This window comes from Haliotis cracherodii, unplaced genomic scaffold, assembly GCF_022045235.1.
Source record: "Haliotis cracherodii isolate W230 unplaced genomic scaffold, xgHalCrac1.p SCAF_58, whole genome shotgun sequence".
NCBI lineage: Eukaryota > Metazoa > Mollusca > Gastropoda > Lepetellida > Haliotidae > Haliotis > Haliotis cracherodii.
Window position 1 is genome coordinate 36650 of NW_027266317.1, and position 24228 is coordinate 60877.

Here is a 24228-nt window from a genome sequence, read left to right on the forward strand (position 1 = left end):
CTGGTTCATGATACTGGAATAATTACAGAACTGTTACCATGGTTACAATCAAGTGGTAACACAAAGAGACTTTTACAATAGATTTTTACAAGAAGAAAAAGCAGATGTTAAAGGTAATAATCGATGATACAATGAACTTGACAGGAGTAGGAGTGGGAGGGGGAGGGGGAGGGGGAGAGAGGGACGAGGGGGGGAGAGGGACGAGGTCGTGTGACATTGATTCGGCAGGCCTGTACAGCAGCAATGGAATAAAGACAAACAACTTGATCAATGAATGGAGCATAATGAATGCATATCTTACCCAGCTCACAATCACTCAGATTGACTGAAAACAGAGAAGGAATCTGGGTCAGTATCTTTGTATTCGTAAGAACATGCCTGACAAAACTTGTATTCTCATCAAGTTTGCAACTTGGCATGGCATGGCATGGCATGGCATGGCATGGCATGGCGCAACAGATACAACATACAACTCATTGACAATTTTAGTTCCAATAAAGTGTCTATGTACCTACTTAGTGCTCTCTGTTATTTATGTCAACGCTGGTCTAGATGACATGACCCTACCCCCTTTTACAATAGTTATTGATCAACAGAATGGTTAACAGGATCAATATTAATTTTTAATAAACATCAGGACCATAAATCCATTAAAATGTACTAGCCATTATTTACAGTACAAGAATAGTAACTATACTTCAAGCAGCATGTACTTGGAAATGAGTTTGACAGAAACTCTACTTGAAATATCAAGTGTTTTACATGGAAATATACTACAGAATAATACTCCAAAATGTACTATGATCAATTAAGGATATCAAGAAATTACTCATGAATTATAATAAATGGATTTTGAGTGAAAAGCATTACACGATAAATTTACTGTTCAATTGAAGCGCCCTGCAAATCACTATCTAAACAAGACAATCAGAGTTGTCTCCCATATCCCTGGGACAGATTCCATTACAATGACTATGGAAAGTTGAATTGATATGCCTAATGATATAGAGGGGATAACTGACACCATGTGTACAACTACCAGGGAGGTAGTTTATTAATTGATTCTACAAGCTTCAATATCTACTAGATCTAGTACTACGCCCAAAGTGTGTACATGATATGGGGGAAAGTCTAGGTTACCTTACCTACATCATTACTTATATTGCGGCCTTATTTTGACCATAAATTGTAATACAAACCAGAAAACAGCGAAGGGATTTGGGTCAGTATATTTGTATTCATAAGAACATGGCCGACAAAGCTGCATCAGCCAATGAGGTAAACACATTTGGTCATGAGGTAACGCTAAGTTGCTTGAGCCTGGAAGAATGACAGAGATGTTCCCTTTAGCCCATTGCTGAGACAAGTGATACATGCTTAAAGAATTACTGTCAGCAAGATTTCCAGCAATGAGAGACCAGTATTAGTTTGAATGTGGGGGATGGGGCCTTGAACAAATACATTTCCAACAGAAAAAGTACTATACACAACACATACTCATAATAAAGGACGTGATTTTGTGGGAAATACGGTAGTTGAATACTTAGATTTGTTTACACTGAGGGGTGTGGTGAATGGTGCATGTTGATTAATGATAACATAGAGCAGTTCTTCTGTCGGATGAAATACGGTACAGTTACTGTTATAGGGCGTGGTCAGTGTGTGAAGTTAAGCATTTGTCATACATACAAACATACTTACAAGAATACAGGAAGCACGCTGCCTGCTTCTTTGCCACGAAAACTCTTGCATTGTGCAATAGAGAGCGGCCAAAACAGGTGACATTTTCTGTGATGAAAATTAAGAACTTGCAAATAGCCAAGGGGGTTTGGAACGTGCTTTTCGTCCCTGTTTGACAGAATGGCCGCTCTGTGCAAGAAACAAAAGACGTGGAGTGAAATATATGAATGAACTTACCTTCAGATGCATGTGCACAACTGTCCTCTCCGTCGATGGAGATGCGACGAGACCGAGCGAGCACGCTTTGGTGTGAAGATGCCAGCCAGCGACATTTGGCTCCGTGCTCCGCCGCCATGGCCAGCTGATGCAGGAAGTGACGGCCTTAGGCATAAGTGATCTCGCTTGTGATTGGTGCTTTGCTGTGTCCTTCCGGGTGGCTCGGTGCCGGCTGTCCAAACTGCGTTTTTTGGTGTCGGCGCAGTCGGTGTAGCCGGTGTAGTCACGTGGTGGATTTGTGTGAAAAGTGGAAAGAAGTAGACAAAAATGGAACTACATGTACGATGAAAAAAAGATATTTCCTATATTGGAAAAATAAAGTATAATCATGCAATCATTTGTTTGACAGACAACAGAAAATGTGAAGGTAAAGAAATGAACTGTATAAAACCTGCAGACGAAGTGTGACATATATATATGAATGGTGACAATTGGAAAGAGAGTTAAAACTGCATTGAAGGACAAGAACAGGAAATCGCAAGAAAAACAAGCAACAAATTGTGGCACATAGTGAAGGCAGTAAAATGAATATTTTTTTTTAGTGAATATTTCTGGAAAAATGTGATGAAATGAAATGCAAGAGAAGAGAAGTGAAGTTAATTCCCAATATTGTGTTTAAAAACTATGGGTAAAATGAACACTTAAAAGTTTGATCTGATTCAAAATTTCAAAATTTCAAAATTTCAAAATTGTAGTGAAATTTTCCGAAAAAAATGTTATGAAATGGAAGACAATATTGAAAGCAAAGCCGGAATTCTGTGCGAAAGCGATCAAAAGCGTGTTTAAAGCGGGGCAGAAGCGGGTAATCGAGCCAAAAGAACGGAAAGGGGGAAAAGCGATATAAGCGAAAGCTGCGGAAGAATAGCGGGTTAAAAGCGGGGAAGAAGCGGGTAACCGAGCCAAAAGAACCGAAAGGGAGAAAAGCGATTAGTCGTAATTATAAGCGAAAGCGGAAGAATAGCAGGTTAAAAGCGGGGAAGAAGCGGGGTAAAAGCGGGGCCCGGATAATCGAAGCGAAAGAAGGGAAAGGGAGAAAAGCGATTAATCGGCCAGCGAAAAGGGAGCGATTCGATTGGCCAAGGTTGAGGGGTGAGAGTTGAGTTTTGGGTTCATGTAATTGGTAAGAAGTTCTTTAAAAAAGAGTTCTTGCTGGAAAGGGGGTTTGAACCCGCTCGGGGTGCCCCTGGGCCAAGGCGAGCAGTGCCAAGAGACTGCGGACTGAAAGCGGAGACATAAGAACTTCCGAAAGTACAGAAAAGTAGCTCAAAGCGGACTTGCAGACGGGTGTGAATTGTCTGGAAAACACCCTTTCTATTAATAAACGTTCGGATATACCGCGATATGAATAAGATGACTGCTGGGCACATTAGCGCTGTGAAATAACACATTCTAGCCTGTCCTCGTACAGGCTCGTTTGTGTGGTCGTGGGCTGATATATTTGGAGGTTATAAGGTCGCAACATCTGCCGTTAACCACCAGTGCAGGTTTTCTTCCTGGGGCCTACAATTGAATACCACACGTGCGTTGCACGTTGCATGATATTTCAAGTTTTGTAAATACGCAAAAGATGCCCAAACCACAAAACACAGATACTATTAATAAATTCGAAAAGAGAAAGAGCGACAGTCTTTGTTGGGTACGAATAATATTTGTGGAATATTGTATGTTATATTTATATAGATCTCACCATTTCTCAGCGCACTTTTTGAACTATAAATAATTAATTGCTCTCTGGTGTGGAGAGGTGACAAACGTTTTATTAGCTTAACACGGCTCGTGAACGAATGGTGGAAAGTGTAGGATTGTATGCAATGAGCGGCAGTCCTTTGAATGTCAACCTGTAGCAGAGCGTTAGTGATTAAAGACAGCTTCGTGCAGTCATTCTACGATAGAAACGTGTATTAATAGATTAGGTGATTTAAACTCATACAGTATGTGGTTTGGGAGGCTGAATGGCCGTTTTGGTCTGGATAATGGTGCACAATGTTGGACATAATATACATGGTATCATTGCTACTATTGCTACTAAAGTTAAGTTTGTTTCATTCATTATCAGATCATTGTGAGTTGGGAAAGTCATGTGTATTGACCCCGGAACATCGCTGACGTGGTTGATGCATGTCATCGATGTCAATTGCTTGGATCGATGCTCATGATATCAATAACTGGAGTGTCTGGTCCAGACTCAGCTGGTGTATTGCTGAGTGCGGCGTTACAACACACACACACACACACACACACACACACACACACTTATCGGCCTGTGCTTGACGTGAGAAGTTGTTGATGTGACTAAATTGAGTGAAGCGGCAGAAAAATATCTGAAAAATAGCCGTTCACAGAAACCAAGTTTGATAGTGCGGCTTCAAGCCCTATCCTAGGTTGGAGGTGCAGCAAACAAATCATTTTCGTTACTTAAGAACACTATTCATGCCTTATTTTACGACACGGTAGACGATTCATTCAGCTGTGTATGTATATTTCTATAAAAAGAACATTGAAAAAAAAAAAAAAAAGGGAAGCCGGCAGATTTGAGTGTTAGCATGCCCAAGCATCAATGGCACCGATTCAGAAAAGAATTTCGTTACGACACCAATACTTCCTAATTCGCTGTGTGTACAATTCCGCACATGCTACAAAAACGATAGATAGCTTTCCAAATGATAACGAATTTCACCTGAAAATACAACTACCAAACAATAAATTTGTTCTAGCATGAAGGAAGAAATAGCAGTTCGCTTGGTCACGCACGCCAGTTAATGCTAGTGGAGGATTTACAGAAAAGGTTTCCCCATTCCTCCATCAAAGACACGAAGGGGAACCCGACGTTGCACCGTTCCATAACCAAAGGCACAGTGAGTGAGTGAGTGAGTGAGTGAGTGAGTGAGTGTTATATCCGGAAGATACACCAGAAGTGGAATTCAGACGAAGCGGAAGCGGAATTCGGACAAACCGGAAGCGGAATTCAGACAAACCGGAAGTGGAATTCAGGTACACCGGAAGCGGAATTCAGACAAACCGGAAGCGGAATTCAGGCACACCGGAAGCAGAATTCAGACAAACCGGAAGCGGAATTCAGCTACACCGGAAGCGGAATTCAGACAAACCGGAAGCGGAATTCGGACGAACCGGAAGCGGAAATCGGACAAACCGGAAGCGGAATTCAGACGAACCGGAAGCGGAATTTCGGACAAACCGGAAGTGGAATTCAGGTACACCGGAAGCGGAATTCAGACAAACCGGAAGTGGAATTCAGCCACACCGGAAGCAGAATTCAGACAAACCGGAAGCGGAATTCAGCTACACCGGAAGCGGAATTCAGACAAACCGGAAGCGGAATTCAGGTAAACCGGAAGCGGAATTCAGACAAACCGGAAGTGGAATTCAGGTACACCGGAAGCGGAATTCAGACAAACCGGAAGTGGAATTCAGGCACACCGGAAGCAGAATTCAGCTACACCTGAAGCGGAATTCAGACAAACCGGAAGTGGAATTCAGGTACACCGGAAGCGGAATTCAGACAAACCGGAAGCGGAATTCAGGCACACCGGAAGCAGAATTCAGACAAACCGGAAGCGGAATTCAGCTACACTGGAAGCGGAATTCAGACAAACCGGAGGCGGAATTCGGTCGAACCGGAAGCGGAAATCGGACAAACCGGAGGCGGAATTCGGACGAACCGGAAGCGGAATTTCGGACAAACCGGAAGTGGAATTCAGGTACACCGGAAGCGGAATTCAGACAAACCGGAAGTGGAATTCAGGCACACCGGAAGCAGAATTCAGCTACACCTGAAGCGGAATTCAGACAAACCGGAAGTGGAATTCAGGTACACCGGAAGCGGAATTCAGACAAACCGGAAGTGGAATTCAGGCACACCGGAAGCAGAATTCAGCTACACCGGAAGCGGAATTCAGACAAACCGGAAGCGGAATTCGGACGAACCGGAAGCGGAACTCGGACAAAACGGAAGCGGAATTCGGACGAACCGGAAGCGGAATTCAGGCACACCGGAAGCAGAATTCAGGTTCACCGGAAGCGGAAATGGGGTCGACTTTCAATAAGTTCATAGAGTTTATGTAACTTTCTTTTTCATGAGTAATAAATCAAATCAAATAAAAGTGTCAATAACTTTTCTTTTAGTTATTATTTCGTAACAATACACTTATTTACAACCATTTCATAAGGATATTTCCTGGTTTACAAAAGTACTTTATTTCTTGTTTAAAAGGGATGTTTTGCGAAACTATTAAACTGTTGCAAGCAGTATACCTATTCATTTTAAATTAGCGTCGTAACGTTAATTATTATTAATTCGATATTTTCATAAGTTATTTATAACTGGACATCATTTTATTGAATATTATCATTTTGTACTGTATCTCATTCTAATTATCTCTTACTCAACTATTGACAAGCCTTGTAATATTTCAATGTTTTGTTTTCAATTAAGAAAAAGGTAAATACTGACTTCTGAATTTGTGATAACATTGAAAATGTTACTTTTAACTTGTTTTCTATATTTTGTCATTTATTGACAATTTCCTTGGGCGCTGGAATCAAATCCAGCCAATCACCAATTGCAACAAATGATCACGTGACGATCTCGTGAGCAATATTTTTTTAACCCTAAACAGTGCATGTGTTATATTGAGATGTAAGCGATTTATTCTCTCAAGTTGACAATTCTTATTTCAATGAAGCTTCAGCGAATCAGCATACAAATTTCAAAGGTATTTTATTTGATACACGATCACATTGTTTTTCTCAGTGATCTACCATGTCATTGTGACTCTTTCATTCTGCATATGATAGGATGATTGCCCTTTTTTTAAGAGATATATAATTGCGGGTGCTCCAGCACGAACCGATTCTTACCCCTCGGGTACTCGAGTCCATATTTTGGGACCCCCGTTGAAGTCCTTCTTGCATGTCTCCATACACTCCGTATAAAATTCTGGAACTCAATTTTGTAAAAGGGCTTCAAACTTTCCAAACCACATCTTCTACCATACTCCAGCACAAGCCTGTTTCGTTATGCTTTCAAATCACAAAATCTAATTTGTTCATGTTATTTCATACATATTCCAAGTACAAGGTTGACTGTACCAATAACTTGAATTTTTGTGAAACTAGGAGCAAATGCACTTATTTCTGTCCTTGAAATAAGATTCGTTATAACGCTACGATAGGGAATGAAAACAGTGGAAATAGTCCATGTACTATACCAGTTAGGCACTGCTTCAGTTATACAAATTGCGCTTTTTAGTATCTCTGGTATGGTATGCATTCAATTTTTTTTATTCATGAAAATGAATAAGAAATGCTATTATCAAAGTGTGGGCTGCAAACTGACCAAGACCACTATTCGATCTACACATTCTTATCCTTAACACTATATGTACTACGGATTTCGCCATATATATAGAGACTAGGCATTTTTGGAAATATAGCTCAGATTTGGTTTCAGAATTGTATTTTGGGGAGAAATGACAGACAGATAGAAAGCAATGACAGAACTGAAAGTGCATCATCGTGTTGTTTGATTTATATTTTCGCGTGAATTAGTCACGTGACACCCCTAGATGTCTTTTCTAAACATTATAGCCAGTATACATTGTGTAAATTCTTTTGAAGTTGAAATATAAGTAAGGTGAAATGAAATATTTAAACTATGGACAAATATATGTCAAACCTGTAATACCCAGTGTTATTTTTGTAAATTTTATTGAAATTAGGTCCAGTATAACTTAAATATGCTTGATTCACGATTACCTCAATCATAAATATTTCGTTTTGACGGATCGGCAAGATGAGACAGGCCATCCAGTATCTCCAATTCGGTTGGTCAGAAGTCTGACATGCGCGGGTCGTTTGCCTTACTATATCAGCTTGGTAGATCTTATGGGGAAGATTACATCATTTTTCTGAGCGGAATTGCCCGGATTAACTGTATACAATGTAATTTTTAAAAATCTGCAAACTTACAGCCACAATTTAAAGCTATGACACTGGACCAACATGCAAATAATTTAAGGCTGCAGTGAGCAATATTCCAATCGTGTAAATGACCGGAACCAGACAATCCGGTGACTGATATTACATGTCCTCAATACACCTACTTTTAACATGCCTGATGACCAAAACACAAGCATAACACGATTTATGTTTAATGAAATAAGACTCACAAACAATAATCACGTTTATCTATAAAGTAAATAATTTATACAATTGATGGTGTGTGTGTTCTTACATATACCGAAAGTTATATTTTATATCTAATTCAGGTTGGTGTGGTTGTTTTTCAATGCCACACTTAGTAATATCCCAGCTATATGACGGCCATCTGTAAACAATCGAATCTGGATCAGACAATCAAGTGATCGACACTGTGATCATTGATCCAATTAATTGAGATACAAGGGCATGCAAACAACCAAGTCAATGAGCCTGACAACCAGATCCCCTTAAAGCAAGCATGGGTTGCTGGGGACCCATATTCTTACACGGAACCCCCACGGCTTACTGGTAGTTTTACATTCATATAAATCAAAATGTAACTATTTATATAGCTTACAAGCACAATATCAAACACACACACACACACACACACACACACACACACACACACACACACACACACACACACACACACACACACACACACACACACACACACACACACACGTAATTTGGACAGTTTCAAGATTTTGTTGAAATGCATACAGTGTTACAGGGGTAATCAATGCATAGTTTTATCTGATATTGACACAGTTAGCCACAGTGGACCATGCCAAGTTTTTACATGCCACGTGCAATCATTGCAAGGGGCAGACAGTGTTGAAACCAAAGTGATGCTGGTGCATGACATTCACGTGTCAAACAGACATCACTTTCCACCATATCCGGGTCTTTTCACTGGCAGCCAAGGATGCGGATAGCTTTACAGTAGTATAGGGAATGGGGGTTCTAGGAATATTTCCTAAGAAACCTTCATGCTATCATTGGGGTAAGTATGTATAAGATACACTAATTCTCACGGAGATATAGCCTTCCAGTGATGCTGTGGGTATGCGCTGTGTACGACTTGCCTTGAAATGGCGTACAATGCTCTCGTTTGGCGATCTACAAAGGACGCGGAATAATAGACACACAATATTCGTACTTGTAATATCTCCGAAGAAGCCATCATACTATCATTTGAGTAAGTATGATTAAGATATACAAATTCTCTCGGGAGATATAGACTATCCAGTTATATCGCTGTTGTTTATGCGCATACGACTTGCCATGAAATGGCGTAGAATGGTCTCGTTTGGTGACTTACGAAGGACGCGTAATAACAGACACACAATTTTCGTACTTGTAATATGTCCGAAGAAGCCATCATGCTATCAATTGGGTAAGTATGATTAAGATATAGAAATTCTGACGGGAGATATAGCCTTTCCAGTGATATCGCTGTTGTGTATGCGCTGTGTACGACGTGCCATGAAATGGCGTAGAATGGTCTCGTTTGGTGACTTACGAAGGACGCGTAATAACAGACACACAATTTTCGTACTTGTAATATCTCCGAAGAAGCCATCATGCTATCAATTGGGTAAGTATGATTAAGATATAGAAATTCTGACGGGAGATATAGCCTTTCCAGTGATATCGCTGTTGTGTATGCGCTGTGTACGACGTGCCATGAAATGGCATAGAATGGTCTCGTTTGGTGACTTACGAAGGACGCGTAATAACAGACACACAATTTTCGTACTTGTAATATGTCCGAAGAAGCCATCATGCTATCAATTGGGTAAGTATGATTAAGATATAGAAATTCTGACGGGAGATATAGCCTTTCCAGTGATATCGCTGTTGTGTATGCGCTGTGTACGACGTGCCATGAAATGGTGTAGAATGGTCTCGTTTGGTGACTTACGAAGGACGCGTAATAACAGACACACAATTTTCGTACTTGTAATATGTCCGAAGAAGCCATCATGCTATCAATTGGGTAAGTATGATTAAGATATAGAAATTCTGACGGGAGATATAGCCTTTCCAGTGATATCGCTGTTGTGTATGCGCTGTGTACGACGTGCCATGAAATGGCGTAGAATGGTCTCGTTTGGTGACTTACGAAGGACGCGTAATAACAGACACACAATTTTTGTACTTGTAATATCTCCGAAGAAGCCATCATGCTATCAATTGGGTAAGTATGATTAAGATATAGAAATTCTGACGGGAGATATAGCCTTTCCAGTGATATCGCTGTTGTGTATGCGCTGTGTACGACGTGCCATGAAATGGCGTAGAATGGTCTCGTTTGGTGACTTACGAAGGACGCGTAATAACAAACACACAATTTTTGTACTTGTAATATCTCCGAAGAAGCCATCATGCTATCAATTGGGTAAGTATGATTAAGATATAGAAATTCTCACGGGAGATATAGCCTTTCCAGTGATATCGCTGTTGTGTATGCGCTGTGTACGACGTGCCATGAAATGGCGTAGAATGGTCTCGTTTGGTGACTTACGAAAGACGCGGAATAAAAGACACACAATATTCGTACTTGGAATATATCCGAAGAAGCCATCATACTATCTTTGGGGTAAGTATGTTTCAAATATACAAATTCTCACGGGAGATATAGCCATTCCAGCTTTACTGCTGTTGTGTATATGCTGTGTAAGACTTGCCTTTAAATGCCGTAGAATTGCCTCGTTTTGGTGATTTACGAAGGAGCCGAATAAACCACAATGACAGATACATTTGATAGATTCGCAAAACTAAACAGCAATCATATTTGTTGGAAATAAAGAATATTTTTTTTATTATGGTATTTTATATTTATATATACTCAACCATTTCTAAGCGCACTATTGTAACTATAAATTAAAAATTGCTTTGCATGACCTTGAACGTAAGCAAAATTACGCTTGCGAATTCTTAGCTGTATCTTGGAAAGCGCACAATAATTGACCGATTAAGTGACTAATATTAACTTCAGGGCATAAATATAAAACTGACATGAAAATGTCATTTCACATGATGTGAAAATATAGAAACATTAGTGGTGTATGATCTACGTTAGGGGGAAGTACAAGGTTGTTTTTCACTCCCTGCGGTAGGAAGTTTCAATATGTTACAGAAAAAAAGAGACAAATTCACCAGCTTCTGACCATGTAACATTGAAACAGGTTTTGTTGTACAGTCTCTCAGGTTTACAACTTTTATTTATGGTAGAGGTGAATAAAACCCTTATCGTATGGGCTGGGAAGTCGGAATGGCTGTTTTACTCTATATGATGTTCAACATTGTTGGACATTACATATATGATATCATAGCCACCAAAGCTTCACCCATTGTTAGATATTACAGCTGGATGTCCTGTATTAAATGCAATTATGAAAGATGCCCATTGAGATCACAGTGGTGACTTTCATTTTTTATACTCTTTAAAATAGTGTTATCTTGTCCTATTAATTACCATGATGTTGTAACTTGTTGTGTGTCATGCAGCCTCGGGTGACAAGGATGGTAATAAACATTATCTTAAAACAAATATCTACAAAGTGTTTAAAGTAGTATCTAGGGATCGTGTCGGAACTTTGCTCTTGTGAAACACAAAGTGCATGAATTGGAAGATAATCTGGCAAGACTGCTGTTTACCAGGCGCAGCATGGCAAAGTCCCACACTGCAAAGAAACTGAAGGAAGCGCCCCACAAATATACTAATAACTACCATTCAAAGGCCCCAGTGGACCCAAGAGCATCACACAGTCTTGTCGCAAATGTGTTCCTCAATATTACTGATGACTGATATTTGCATTTGGGTTAACCACTTACGGTTACCACGTGCTCTATAGTTGATTTGGATTTGTTTTTCCTTTCAATGAAACTGTGATAATGGCGCTATGATTGGTTTGATTTACAAATTATTTATGTCGAGTCTACTCTTAATGATGATAATATATTGCAAGTCTTTAACTTTTATTTGATATGATAATTGTAGTGTGTGCTATGAGTAAATGCTTTGATTTCTCGTTTACTGGAGTTGCTATCTGTAATTTTATTTGTGTAGGCTAACACTGTCGCTGTGTGTCTGTCTGGACAGGTGCGAGTGGTTTGACCTCGAGTGTAGTGTTGTAGATGACGTCAGGTCAAACAGCTGATCTTATGTTGTGGCCAAATGATGGATGCACGTGGTTTCAGTTTCTAAATAATAATATTCTCTTATACAGAATTGATCTGAACTAGAACGTAGATTTAGTACATCAAGATAGGGAAGATTAAACGATTGAGACGTTTATCTTGACTAACACCCTTAGAATTTGGCGGAGTTAACTAATTTTGGTATGTTCACATGTGTCTTTGCACACCAAGGCGTGATATTCCAAACACAATACTGAACATATTGTTGAGTAAGGGAATAGAGTGTTTTAAAGAGAGAAAGCTGTCAAAATGGATCTAAGGTTAAACAGCCTCTTTTATATTTTATCCATACACATCTCGAATGGTTGAATTAGTAACACAAATAGTAACAGTAGTTACACAAGATTTATACATAATAGATTTCTGAATGACAAAATGTTTTCATTGTAAATATGATTTCGTTTTGATGTTTGAAACAGTTTATACATATATGTGATTAACCTACGTTTTGAAGGATATTTAATTAAAGTTGGGCGGGAGATAATGGGGGTTTGTTCTTTCTTTCTTTCTTTCTTTCATTCGTTCCTTCTGGGGACCAATTTTCTCTAAAACTATTTGAGAAATGAAACTTTAACAAACAAACAAACAAACAAACAAACAGAACAAATTTACTGAATGAAGAGGCTAACAAACTTAAGAATAACATCCGTTTCGGAACCCAGCAGCCTGTGCTTGTGGTAAGTGAATATGGTGTTCAATACGATAGAACTGTCTGAAGCAGCAGAGACATAATTGAAACCCAAACCAAGTTTGATACAGTGGCTTCACGCCTGAGTCGGGGCGTGGCGTGGCGGGGCGGGGCGTGGCCGGGCGTGGCGGGGCGTGGCGTGGCGTGGCGGGGAGGGCAGTTCAGGGCTTTAAGATTGTATAAAGCACATGTACCATGAAAACCGCTGGTCAGGTCAATATGATAGAACTAACTGAAGCCACACAAATATTTAAAAAACAGCCGTTCACAGAAACCAAGTCTGACACTGTGGCTTAATTAACGCCTGATGCTAAGTATGAAGTGTAGCAAATAAAGATTGATCAGCTATGCATTTATAATATTTACAAAAGATAACTAAAAATATTGTAACAAGCTAGGATTCGAACTCACGATCTCTGTTTTCAAAACTTTGACTCGCTAACGACTGTATACACGTACATAATGTTTAACATGTAATTTTCCTAGTCATACCTAAACATTTCGAGAGGTTCGCGAAAGCAGTTGAACATGCCAGATTTGATAAGAAAATGTGACTTGTGAAGACCCGGGGTGATATAGATCTTCAGCAACCCATGCTTGCCGTAAAAGGCGAATATGCTTGTCGTAAGAGGCGACAAACGGGATCGGGTGGTCAGGTTCGCTGACTTGGTTGATGTAAATCGTATCCCAATTGCGTAGATCCATACTCAAGATGTAGATCACTGGATTGTCTGGTCCAGAATCGATTATTTACAGACCGCCGTCATATAGCTGGATTTTTATATGGAGACTAGATATTTTGTCTGCATGCTGCAGCTGCAAAACCAGATGTTTATTTTAACTATGCGCCTGAATATTATTTTCCACATTTTTGGTATCAGCCAATTTCTTGGCGTCTGAAGCATAATTAATTGTTTCTGAGACAATGCTTAATCCCAGCGTGGTTGCTGCATGTCTTCGTATCCCATTTGCGTATCGATGCTCATGGTGCCAATCACTGGATTGTCTTGTAAATGCTCCATTATTTACAGAGACATAAACGTTATCATGCGTCAGCTTTTAAACTTCCTTTTCCTATGCGCCCCCTCTTTTACTTGACCAAGCATGAATGACACGGGGCAATCTTGTAATTTCCATACTGTTAAGGCGGAAGAATAAACGAAAAACTTGTATGCGTTGCTAAGTGACACAAGATTTCCAACCCATGTCGCCCCAGGCAGAAACATTTGACGCATGACGTCTAAGGCCAAGAAAAAAATTACATGCTTTGTTTTGCAATGTGTTTAACCTTTTATGTTCATACAACCCCAGATTGAAGACAATACAGACCTGTGCAGAATTGCGTCCCTTGGGCACGCCAGAAACCTATGATATTTGGTGCGAATCCCGGTTCGCCCCGATTATGTTTCACGGTTTGTCAGCACCATTCCCGTGCTCGTGGGTTTACCGAGGTAAACGTCTAAGACCTACAGCACTTCGGGCTTTCCTCCCACATTAAGCTGACAAGCCGTCTCACTGACCCGTGAAGATAAGGGGTAGAATCTCTTCAGCATCCGATTCTTGCCGTAAAAGGCGACTATACTTGTCGTAAGAAGCGACTAACGGGATCAGGTGATCAGACTCGTCGATTTGGTTGATGCATGTCATCACACCCCTATCGATGCTCATGATGTCAATCACTGGATTGAATGGTTCAGGTTTGATTATTAACAGACCGCCATCATATAGTTGTAATATTGCGGTGTAGGGGGTTAACAAACAAACAAACAAACATTGTCTCACTGACTGACTGAAGGGGCTGGCAAACAGAACAATAGCCGTTTCTGTACCCAGCAGCCTGTGCTTGTGGTAAGAGGGGCTTTGTGTGGTGTAGTGTTCAATATGATAAAACTGACTGAAGCGGCAGGTAAATATTTTAAAACAGCCGTTCCCAGAAGCCAGGTTTGAAACTGTGGCGTCAAGACTGATCTGAAGTATGACGTGTAGCAAACAAATAATTTACATTGTTTCCACACGCTCTCATAATGTCTTATAAAACTGAACGCCACAGTTGACTTTTCATTCAGCTATGCATGTACAATATCTACAAAAGATAAGTAATACATGTGTTAATTTGGATGTAATTTTCCTAGTCATATCTGCACGTGTTGAGAGGTTCGCAAAATGAATTAGACATGCCAGATTTAATATGAATATGTACGGTAATATACAAAAGGCTATGGAATAGTAGGACGCCGGGGATGGTTTTGTGATGTACAAGAGGCCCCTAGGAGCTAGCGTTTCTCAGCGTGGGAGTGGCCGAAACATACATCGTCGGGGTCGCAAGCATGCCCATGCATCAGTGGCACCGAGTCAGAATATTCTCGACAGACATGGCAAAAGACAGTACTGAATATGTAGTTCTAGTATATACATTTAGATTGAATCTAAATTCGGTTTTGCAATTAAGACAGTAGTTAATTTTCAGAAATTTAAGGATTCACTTATTTACAGAGCGAAAAATGAAACTTTTGGAAACATTTACCGATGAATCATTCCCATTTTCTTTAATCAAAGCTATGCACGGGAGCTGCAAGTAATGAATGCTTAATAAAGAGAGACCGTGTGAAAAATCAAGAGATTCAATTGAGCGAGTTAATATATAAAAATAATATGTAGATGTATGTGTATGTGTATGAATGATTTTTTTTTAAAATGAACAATGCACACAGCTTGCTGTATATGGTACATATCATTCCAAATGTAGCTGGTCTATAATACGAACCAAAATTAAATAACGATTTCGTCTTTACGCCCCAAGGCACTGAACTTGGATACGTCTATAGAAGAACGCGTAGAATATTTTAATAAAAACCAGTCTGCTTGAACTTGTTTTCCTCTCTCCCAGCGCAATATTTGAGACGATAAGAGACGGAACCAAGCTTACACTAAAGCCTTCTCGACACTGGTTGGACTGCCGACAGCCGACTTGAAACCTGTGACGTCAGAACTGGCGATGATGACGTCACACTCTCTGTACTTGGACACTGTGACCTAGGTCCTGAGACGGCTGACAAAGGCGCTTTGTGCGGTCAAATTTCTGTTGAATTTTGCCACAAAACGGGTCAACTTAAAGATGACGTTTACTGCCCCAAGCGTCAGTGTATGGGGCCAGATTTGGAATGGAAGAAATATCATAATTTCACTCCTAATTGATATGTATTAATAAGGCCAGGGATTGCTATTTTAAAGCAGATACAGAAAGAAAAAGACATATTACGTTGATAAATTATCTATAACGTCACGTGACCATGCACCGCCATACTGGTCAGAAGCTCGACCCAGAGGCGAGACGACAGTGACGGAAGTACAAAAATAGGATGAGCGTAGTCGGCACCGTTTTCGCTTCTCTTCCAATTTAGAAGATTGGCATGGGGAACAAAGTGCATTGTCATTGCCTTGTATTTTTTTCAAGCACAAGCAATGAGCAGATAATGTAATCAGAAGTAATGAACATTAATTATATTACCTATAGGTGTTACCACATCAGGTGGGACACCACCCATACTTCGTCTGGGTCTGGAGTGGCCATACCCCTCCCCTTTTCTTCATAAATGACTCCCCCCACCAAGAACTAAGTAAATATACAGCATGATGGTCGTTAAAGTTAAATAAATAATGGATGGCGTACAAATTGTGTTTGTGATTTTTCGGTTGGACTAAAACAGTACCGTATTCGACATAATAAGCGCCTATGCATACTCAAAATTAGAAATAGGGACTCTTATTAAAATACTATTTTGGTGAGAGAAAAAACAGAGTTGAAAGATAAATTTCGTGGTTTATGCTGACCGCCTGAAATGTTTATGTACGGCAGATAATTTTTTCCAGAATTTAATTGCCCATAATTAATGGTGCATATAACACACGAGTACGTATTATACGCGAAAAAATAAGTCTTGTGTACACTGATCATTCGGAAGGGGTGCTAATTGGGATTGTTCACTAGCCAATATATTAGCAAATATCGCCATGGGCGCTTATCAGAGCGGGGGCGCTTATTACGTCGAATACGGTATGCAGCCCTGGGGGCTCATAGAGCTACAGGTACTAGCTTTTATATTTACAAGAGTCTACGAAATGATCTTAAGAAGCTGGGGGGTTTTCAGGGGGGAAAAAGGTTATTTTTATCTGTGTGAAGAATTGTGTAAATATATTCAAGAAAGGGTCCCAGGTGTTTTTGGAAAAGCCTTCAAAGCCAGAGAAGCAGTCGTACAATCACCATGAAAATATCAGTTGAACTGTGGTGTCACCATGCATGTCAGTGACACTGTATTTGTACAATCACCATGAAAATATCAGTTGAACTGTGGTGTCACCATGCATGTCAGTGACACTGTATTTCATTACTCAGCTATGACTGACATTCATCTGTCTCCATCCGACAGAACATTTTAACAACATAAATGATCTAAACAGACCATTTACAGAGGAAGAAGTATATTCTTGTTTATAAGCGTTGAAATAAAATACATTCCCTCCCCAGTGGGCAAACAGTATTATTTGTCCACTGCACAAGGCAGGAAATATCAGAGAGTCTAATAATTAGAGATGAATATCCCTTATTGACTCAATTTGTAAAATACTCTGTGTTGTATTCAAGAAAAGAGTGGAGTTTTATAGAAATAACTTGTTATCTGTGCAAGCCAGTTTTAGGACACATTATTTAACCATTGACCAGATATTCTGCTTGCAGGCTGATTCCTAAAATATTTATCTAAAAAGAGGGAAGATTTTATTGTATATTTATCGATTTTACAAAAGCATTTGATCTTGTCAATCATACAGTTCTATTCCAGAGTTATATAAGCATCATGGGAAATGTTCTAAATATTTCTGTGTCAATTTATCTATCCTCTTGTGTTAGAACAGGCAATGGATTAACAGATTACTTTACTGGTAACCCGGGTAGTAAATTTGGACTCGTCCCAGCACTAATGTCTATATGTCTATTTGCCTATGTCTATTTGCCTATGTCTATATTTATATGTCTAGACGTCTAAGTCAATATCTATATGTCTATATGCATATGTTTATATGTCAATGTCTATATCATGTCTGTGTCTATTTGTCTATGTCTATATGTGTGTGTCTATATGCATATGTCTATGTCAATATGTCTATGTCTATATGTCCATGTCAATATGTCTATATGTCTGTGTCTATATGCATATGTCTATGTCTATATGTCCATGTCTGTGTCTATATGCATATGTCTATATGTCTATGTCAATATGTCTATATGTCTGTGTCTATATATGCATATGTCTATGTCAATATGTCTATGTCTATATGTCTGTGTCTATATGTCTATGTCGATATCTGTGATACCGTGTAAACTAACTTTGTCTGACATAATGCATCTTATAAACACAAATATATCTTTGATTGACTGACTGTCAGATTCAAAACACTCCGTCACTAATGGACCCCCTCCCCCATCATACATTGATACAAAGATTCTCACAACACCATTGTAGCCTGTGTGCAGGCTTTCATAACTAGGATAAACAACATTCAACATTCAATTCTTTATTTACCTTATCTTTACAGATAATCAGGGTTGTTGACAGATGTGGACAGATTGGTGCAGGTTGTCATGGTTCATAAGAAGACTCTTAAAGGGGCAGTGTACCCTATCCCTGGTTCCCTTAACCCAAGACCCTGAAAGGGGCATTGTACCCTATCCCTGGTTCCCTAACCCCAAGACCCTAAAAGGGGCAGTGTACCCTGTCCCTGGTTCCCTAACCCCAATACACTAAAAGGGGCATTGTACTCTATCCCAGGTTACCTAAACCCAAGACTCTAAAAGGGGCAGTGTACCCTATCCCTGGTTCCCTAACCCCAAGACTCTAAAAGGGGCATTGTACCCTATCCCTGGTTCCCTAACCCCAAGACCCTAAAAGGGGCAGTGTACCCTGTCCCTGGTTCCCTAACCCCAATACACTAAAAGGGGCATTGTACCCTATCCCTGGTTCCCTAACCCCAAGACTCTAAAAGGGGCATTGTACCCTATCCCTGGTTCCCTAAACCCAAGACTCTTAAAGGGGCATTGTACCCTATCCCTCGTTCCCTGACCCCAAGACTCTTAAAGGGGCGTTGTACCCTATCCCTGGTTACCTAACCCCAAGACTCTTAAAGGGGCGTTGTACCCTATCCCTCGTTCCCTGACCCCAAGACTCTTAAAGGGGCATTGTACCCTATCCCTGGTTCCCTGACCCCAAGACTCTAAAAGGGGCATTGTACCCTATCCCTGGTTCCCCAACCCCAAGACTCTAAAAGGGGCGTTGTACCCTATCCCTGGTTCCCCAACCCCAAGACTCTGAAAGGGGCATTGTACCCTATCCCTGGTTCCCTAACCCCAAGACTCTAAAAGGCGCGTTGTACCCTATCCCTGGTTCCCCCACCCCAAGACTCTAAAAGGGGCATTGTACCCTATCCCTGGTTCCCTAACCCCAAGACTCTAAAAGGGGCATTGTACCCTATCCCTGGTTCCCTAACCCCAAGACTCTTAAAGGGGCATTGTACCCTATCCCTGGTCCCCTAACCCCAAGACTCTAAAAGGCGCGTTGTACCCTATCCCTGGTTCCCCAACCCCAAGACTCTAAAAGGGGCATTGTACCCTATCCCTGGTTCCCCAACCCCAAGACTCTAAAAGGGGCATTGTACCCTATCCCTGGTTCCCTAACCCCAAGACTCTTAAAGGGGCATTGTACCCTATCCCTGGTTCCCTAACCCCAAGACTCTTAAAGGGGCATTGTACCCTATCCCTGGTTCCCCAACCCCAAGACTCTAAAAGGGGCATTGTACCCTATCCCTGGTTCCCTAACCGCAAGACTCTAAAAGGGGCGTTGTACCCTATCCCTGGTTCCCCAAAGACTCTAAAAGGGGAACCTACCCAGTCTGGGACAGACTTGTTACATCAAGACATATTGTGTGGCACGGCACGGCACAGCACACACACACACTCACACACACACACACACGGCACGGCACACACGCCATGGTATTGGGAGTTCATCAGGTAGACATCGACTGGTCATCAGGCAAGACCTGAAATGAGAATTTGAATCTTAGACCTGAGCAAACTTGTTGCTCTTCTTCAATACATACTGAATAACAGAATAACAGAAAAACAGAAGTTTATTGTATTTGAGGTCCAGGTGGCCTCCAGTACAGTTTTCACAAGTTTTTAGAATATGTATACATATTAACACATATCAACACTTACTGTGCATAATCATCCTTATAAAATGCACAAATATCAGTATGGAAAAATGTTATCTAACCATTAGGGTTATGACAAAGACCCCTTGACTTTCATGCTTAATTTGAACACTCCAAAGGGCACGTAAAAGTGTTCTGGACAATCAGTACCAGGCCTCAAGTTTAAATTTCTACCAAGTAGCCTTTAGGCTAGAAGCATTTTTTTTCCAGGTAGCCAGTGGTAAAATCAAGAAGTCAAGCCAATATTGTAGGTAGCCAAAAGCATTTGAAATCATCTTTTATCAAGTAACTATTATATGTACAAGTTATAGCACTTGTCTTGAAATTGTATATTCATGGAAACAACAGAATTTTTGTTTTCGTGACTCAAACAATGATGCAAGTTATATTACTAGATTACTTAGGTATATCCTTGCTTATCCAATGAGCATTTGTCAACTGAAATAAAATACTAATTACATTAATATTTATGTATTTCTGTTCATTGTCGACTTAAGGAGGAATTATACGGAAGTTCAATTATAAGCAGACATGTTTTCCACAATCACCTATTATTTATTTTTGTGTCTTCAAATGTGAAGCAATAGAATTTAGTCGCCGCAAGATATTTTTCAAGGTAGTCATTTGGCTACCTCTGAATTTTAGACAGTAGACAAATTGAAATTTAGGTCGAATTGGCGACCGTTTTAGTCGCAACTTTGAGGCCCGAGTTCGTGTGTGATTCTTGGGTAATGAAACCCCCCGGGTACATCAGAGGTGCTACTTTAAGTGTATATAAACATGTCGTCGCCTTGTCTAATTGGTCATAGTCAGAACTGTTGACCATGGGACCATTGACTATTACCCATCCAATCACCCAGGTTACCAACCACCCATCTACAAGGTAAACAATCACCCCATCTACCCAAGTAAACAATCACCCATCTACCCAGGTAAACAATCACCCATCCATCCAGGTAAACAATCACCCATCTATCCAGGTAAACAATCACCCATCTATCCAGGTAAACAATCACCCATCCATCCAGGTAAACAATCACCCCATCTATCCAGGTAAACAATCACCCATCCACCCAGGTAAACAATCACCCATCCACCCAGGTAAACAATCATCCATCCACCAAGGTAAACAATCACCCATCCACACAGGTAAACAATCACCCCATCTACCCAGGTAAACAATCATCCAACTACCCAGGTAAACAATCACCCATCTATCCAGGTAAACAATCACCCATCCATCCAGGTAAACAATCACCCCATCTATCCAGGTAAACAATCACCCATCCACCCAGGTAAACAATCACCCATCCACACAGGTAAACAATCACCCCATCTACCCAGGTAAACAATCATCCAACTACCCAGGTAAACAATCACCCATCTATCCAGGTAAACAATCACCCATCCATCCAGGTAAACAATCACCCCATCTATCCAGGTAAACAATCACACATCCACCCAGGTAAACAATCACCCATCCACCCAGGTAAACAATCATCCATCCACACAGGTAAACAATCACCCCATCTACCCAGGTAAACAATCATCCAACTACCCAGGTAAACAATCACCCATCCACCCACCCAGGTAAACAATCATCCATCTACCAAGGTGAACAATCATCCATCTACCCAGGTGAACAATCACCCATCCACCCAGGTATACAATCACCCATCCACCCAGGTAAACAATCACCCCATCTACCCAGGTAAACAATCACCCTATCTATCCAGGTAAACAATCACCCATCCACCCAGGTAAACAATCACCCTATCTACCCAGGTAAACAATCACCCATTGACAAGGTAAACAATCACCCCCATCTATCCAGGTAAACAATCATCCATCTACCCAGGTGAACAATCACACATCTACCCAGGTGAACAATTACTCATCCACCCGCCCTGGTTTGTTTGTTGTTTTATGCCGCACTCAGCAATATTCCAGCTTTATGACGTCAGTTTGTAAATAATCAAGTCTGGACCAGACAATCCAGTGACTGACATCATGAGCATCAATCCGCGCAATTGGGAAACGATGACATCAACAACCAAGTCATCGAGCCTGACCACCTGAGTGAAGGGATGAATGGATGGGTGAGTTGGTGGGTGGGTGAGTGAATGGCTGAAGGGGTGGATGGGTGAGTGAATGGCTGAAGGGATGGGTGGGTGAGTGAATGGCTGATGGGGTGGGTGGGTGAGTGAATGGCTGAAGGGGTGAGTGAATGGCTGAAGGGGTGGGTGCGTGAGTGAATGGCTGAAGGGATGGGTGGTTGAGTGAATGGCTGAAGGGGTGGGTGGGTGAGTGAATGGCTGAAGGGGTGGGTGGGTGAGTGAATGGCTGAAGGGGTGAGTGAATGGCTGAAGGGGTGGGTGGGTGAGTGAATGGCTGAAGGGGTGGGTGGGTGAGTGAATGGCTGAAGGGATGGGTGGGTGAGTGAATGGCTGATGGGGTGGGTGGGTGAGTGAATGGCTGAAGGGGTGAGTGAATGGCTGAAGGGGTGGGTGCGTGAGTGAATGGCTGAAGGGGTGGGTGGTTGAGTGAATGGCTGAAGGGGTGGGTGGGTGAGTGAATGACTGAAGGGGTGGGTGGGTGAGTGAATGGCTGAAGGGGTGAGTGAATGGCTGAAGGGGTGGGTGGGTGAGTGAATGGCTGAAGGGGTGGGTGGGTGAGTGAATGGCTGAAGGGGTGGGTGGGTGAGTGAATGGCTGAAGGGGTGAGTGAATGGCTGAAGGGGTGGGTGGGTGAGTGAATGGCTGAAGGGATGGGTGGGTGAGTGAATGGCTGATGGGGTGGGTGGGTGAGTGAATGGCTGAAGGGGTGAGTGAATGGCTGAAGGGGTGGGTGGGTGAGTGAATGGCTGAAGGGGTGGGTGGGTGAGTGAATGGCTGAAGGGGTGGGTGGGTGAGTGAATGGCTGAAGGGGTGAGTGAATGGCTGAAGGGGTGGGTGGGTGAGTGAATGGCTGATGGGGTGGGTGGGTGAGTGAATGGCTGAAGGGGTGAGTGAATGGCTGAAGGGGTGGGTGGGTGAGTGAATGGCTGATGGGGTGGGTGGGTGAGTGAATGGCTGAAGGGGTGAGTGAATGGCTGAAGGGGTGGGTGGGTGAGTGAATGGCTGAAGGGGTGGGTGGGTGAGTGAATGCGCTAGTCATTACCTTGTGATGCAACCTTTACTCGTAACTTCCATGGTAGAGCCCACAGTGCTGTCCATCGTGTCAACTGCATGAGTCTGGCAAAGTCAATTTGGAAACTTCGACTAGGGCTTGGATGTGCTGTCAGGGAAAAAGGAAAAATAGATGGTGAGATTGGCAAAAGCCATAATAAAGTACTTAACGCTAAGACATACAAGACATCCCAGTAAGTAACGACTGCCAGCAAATAAAAAGCTGGAATTAATCAAACTCCATCATTGTAAAAGAAATTCATTATTTGCAAGACCACAAAAGGCCACAAAAGGCTCAGGCCACGAAAGGCGCGGGCACAACTGATTTTGATTTTGTGTCGTAGAACCTTTAACCAGACACAGCACACACACCCTTAACTCTTTCAACACCAGCCAACCAGAGTTATTTCCCTTGGTGCATCAAGTTCCTACAACCATTGAACGCCTGCACACCAAGTTCCCAGAGACTTGTTGAAGAAAAGTATTCCGGTTTCTTTAAACTGTTCTGGTATATTTATGTTTGAGTAGTACTTGAAAATTCATGAAAAAATGTTTTAATTTCTACCATTCTTCAATTAAAGGTAATCACAGGTGGACAATCAGTGAAAAACAGACAAGGTAACAGATTAGGACGCTATAAGTAGATTGACTGTAACAGAAAATGTGATAACAGTTAAAAACAGTGTTTTCTTATCTTCGGGCAGCAGGAGGAAAGTCATCTTCCCCAGGCAAGGGAGTTATCTGACTATAAAAGTCCAGTTTCCACCCTTGCATAACAAGGCTCAAAATTCTGGAGTTACGTTGTGGCTGGACTAATGAGTCTCTGCATAATCCAATCAAAATCGCGTAAGAAACTAGACAATCGGTTCGTAAACAACATGGATTCCATCGTGCAGTTTTCGTTTAACAGCAGGATTTCAAAAGCATGTGTACCGTCAA

General features: G+C 41.3%; 1 protein-coding gene across 1 annotated transcript; it reads left to right on the forward strand.

Moving 5' to 3' along the window:
- Positions 1–1248: 1248 nt before the first annotated feature.
- On the forward strand, positions 1249–6028 carry LOC139444584 (serine/arginine repetitive matrix protein 5-like). The gene is made up of 3 exons (XM_071225486.1): positions 1249–1278; positions 1924–2072; positions 4948–6028. The coding sequence occupies exons 1-3, from the start codon at positions 1249–1251 to the stop codon at positions 6026–6028; spliced, it is 1260 nt and encodes a 419-aa protein (XP_071081587.1).
- The last annotated feature ends 18200 nt before the right edge of the window (positions 6029–24228 follow it).

Coding starts and splice junctions, on each gene's coding strand:
- LOC139444584 (XM_071225486.1), top strand. CDS start 1,249: ATGGCCGACAAAGCTGCATCAGCCAATGAG. Junction 1,279..1,923: donor AAGCTGCATCAGCCAATGAG/GTAAACACATTT, acceptor ACTTACCTTCAG/ATGCATGTGCACAACTGTCC. Junction 2,073..4,947: donor AGTGACGGCCTTAGGCATAA/GTGATCTCGCTT, acceptor AGTGGAATTCAG/GTACACCGGAAGCGGAATTC.